This window comes from Montipora capricornis, chromosome 5, assembly GCF_036669925.1.
Source record: "Montipora capricornis isolate CH-2021 chromosome 5, ASM3666992v2, whole genome shotgun sequence".
Taxonomy (NCBI): domain Eukaryota; kingdom Metazoa; phylum Cnidaria; class Anthozoa; order Scleractinia; family Acroporidae; genus Montipora; species Montipora capricornis.
This window is the reverse complement of record NC_090887.1, coordinates 11104115-11106614: the sequence shown is the minus strand read 5'-3', so window position 1 is coordinate 11106614 and position 2500 is coordinate 11104115. Positions and strand designations below refer to the sequence as shown.

The 2500-nt window shown below is 42.1% G+C and overlaps 1 protein-coding gene across 1 annotated transcript in view; it reads right to left on the bottom strand.

Annotated features, from left to right (window-relative positions):
* The window catches only part of LOC138049482 (ectonucleoside triphosphate diphosphohydrolase 5-like), a 16019-nt gene that overhangs the window by 844 nt on the left and 12675 nt on the right, over positions 1 to 2500 (bottom strand). Inside the window, exons 12-13 of the mRNA XM_068895771.1 lie at positions 1853 to 1959; positions 1 to 922 (exon numbers count right to left, since the gene is read on the bottom strand). The exon at positions 1 to 922 is cut by the window's left edge and continues 844 nt beyond it. Of these exons, the coding sequence (XP_068751872.1) occupies positions 842 to 922; positions 1853 to 1959 (188 nt within the window). The 3' untranslated portion in view covers positions 1 to 841. The remainder of the gene's footprint in view (positions 923 to 1852; positions 1960 to 2500) is intronic.

The window sequence follows — 2500 nt, the reverse complement described above, 5'->3', positions numbered from 1 at the left end:
TAAATGTCTGATGTAGTTTTTTGGGTGGACTAGCTCGAATGGTTCGTATGCTCCCTTCTAGTCCTTCCCCACTGCAGTAATTTTTTTTCTCTTTTAGTATGTAGTATATAGTATGCAGTATGAATTGTTTTCCCTAATGCAGTGAAAATGGAATAAATAAATAAATAAACTCATGACAGCGCGATTGCGCTGCTCTTGCTGTACCAATTGAGCTATCAAGCAATCCAGGTTGGCTTATCTGTCATGATCTTTCTAACTTTCATTTCCGTAGTTAAGGAGCTGGATATGTATGCGTCTTCAACTCCACCTATCGGTGTCAATTACTCTCTACAATGCCAAGCACTATTATGTTCATTTGAATCACGGCCCCACAAACTTAAACTCAGAAAACCACTGATTATAAATATACTTCAAAAAATACTATTTTTACAGCGTGTAATAGTAGTTTTCACCCTCTTGAACTGTTCTCGGTGTACGCGAAAGCAATTCGAATTTAAGAAAATGTATTGGAATGCTGAGAGGTTTGTATACACATCTTTAACAATTGCGTTACTTTAATGAGGGTAATTAAACACGAAGGCACATTATAAAAGAGACAAGAATCCTCCTGGGCAGACGTTATTCGGGGAGTCAAGCAACGCTGTAGCGGGAATGGAGGAAGGCCCCTGTGAAGCTGTGTGTCATTCTAAAAGTAACGGATTCTTCCATGGCGTAGCGGCCATCGAGCTTCTTCAACCCTACCTTCACCTTCCTACCTTCCAATCTTCTCGTACGTATGTACGCCTACAGTAAATTCCAAGGAGTTGACGGTCTCTACTCTGTTGTGCCAACGTTTTTAACATCACCTTGTCATCTTGTCAAACAGATCCAAAGTTGCGCCTAACGCCCAACTGATTTCAACATCGTCGATTTTCCTCTTAAGCTGCAAACAAGAAAACACACAGAAACTTAAACAAACAAAGTCTCTGGTAATTTCAGTATCGCTTTGGTTCCAATGAAAAATCTAGAGCATATTTCCAGCCAACAACAAAATCGTAATATCAAAGGAACCGCTCCACTGGCCGTTGGCTCCCACAAAGGACTGGAACGACCCAGGATTCACCAGGAAATTACTATTGGCGAAAGCGTATAGTGCCACTTGTTCCCACAAGTGTTCTTGCATGTATCTGCTTTGCGTTAGGACTGGATCGAGTGATTATCTCAGTGCCTCTCGTGTTATTCGCCAAAAATAACGACTTACGTTTTGGTAAATTTGAAAGACAGTCTTTACGAAAAGCTCTTAAAATTTGCCGTGTCAAAATGATGTGACGAAGAAAACACTTTAGCTTCTGAAAACTTTCACTGTTTGAGCTTTACGCAAGGAGAGTGAATTGCTGACGGCCAGGCTATAAAGACGGTAAAATGACTACCGTCGTAAACAAGAATAAATCAAGCACTTGCAATAATACACAACTTTGTACGAGAAAATATGAAAACTGATAGAAAGCTTACTGTCGAAAATGTCTTAATTTTCAGTAAAACAGACACCTTATTCCAAAATGGCCGCCATTTTAGTATTCTTTTGTTTCCATGCAAATTGGCCCTTATGGCCTCGTTTTCAAACGTAAGATTCAAAAGAATATTTAACCTTGAACGAGGCCATAAGGGCCAATTTGCATGGAAACAAAAGAACACTAAAATGGCGGCCATTTTGGAATAAGGTGTATTGGCCTTTCCGGGCGCCTCAGCCCGGAGACGTCCCGTCCCGTCCCAATCCCAACCTCCCCCCACCCCTCCAAAAAAAAAAGAACCCAGGGAATCAAAATAGGAAACTGGCTCAGCGGGAACATAGCCTTTGCCTGATCCAACGCACCACTAATTGCCGTTTGTCTGTAAAACCATATCCTTCCTTCAACAATGTCACTATAAATGTGGCATCCAAGCAGAGATAAGGCGAAGAACCAGGTACATCGGAACACGCTTTTAAAGAAAGCAGAAATCGTCATCGATTAGTACACCTCCTTCATTAAAATGAAAAATGTGCTTCCTTTTGACACTTCACTCCTAGGAGAGAAGTATGGCCTTGTCGGTCTAAATGACCATTGCGGCAAAAGTTCAAAGAAAGATGTAGACTTGGTCACAAGTCAAGCTTTTGAGCGCGACAGAGAGCGCGAAGCGCGATCGTACGAGCGCGGAGCGGGAGCGAGCGAAAACTCGTCCCGTGTCCTACCACACCAGACCAGAAAACCAAGCGAACGACTTTGAGAAAGTCTAAGAAAGATGTTACCCCGGGCAATGCTTGAAAAGTTCGTTGCAACGTGACGAGAATTGCTGCGGAAATTAGAGATCCAAACTACTTTATGCAACGGTTTCTGCAACTTGTCTTGCAACGTTTTTTAGGTTAAGACGTGCTATTTGTTTCGCAATGATGTTGCGAAACAAGTGGCACGAGAAATTGCCGTGTAACAGCATTCTTTTTTTTCACAATCTCTAAACTGAGCCCATGCCTCTTGCTGACGCG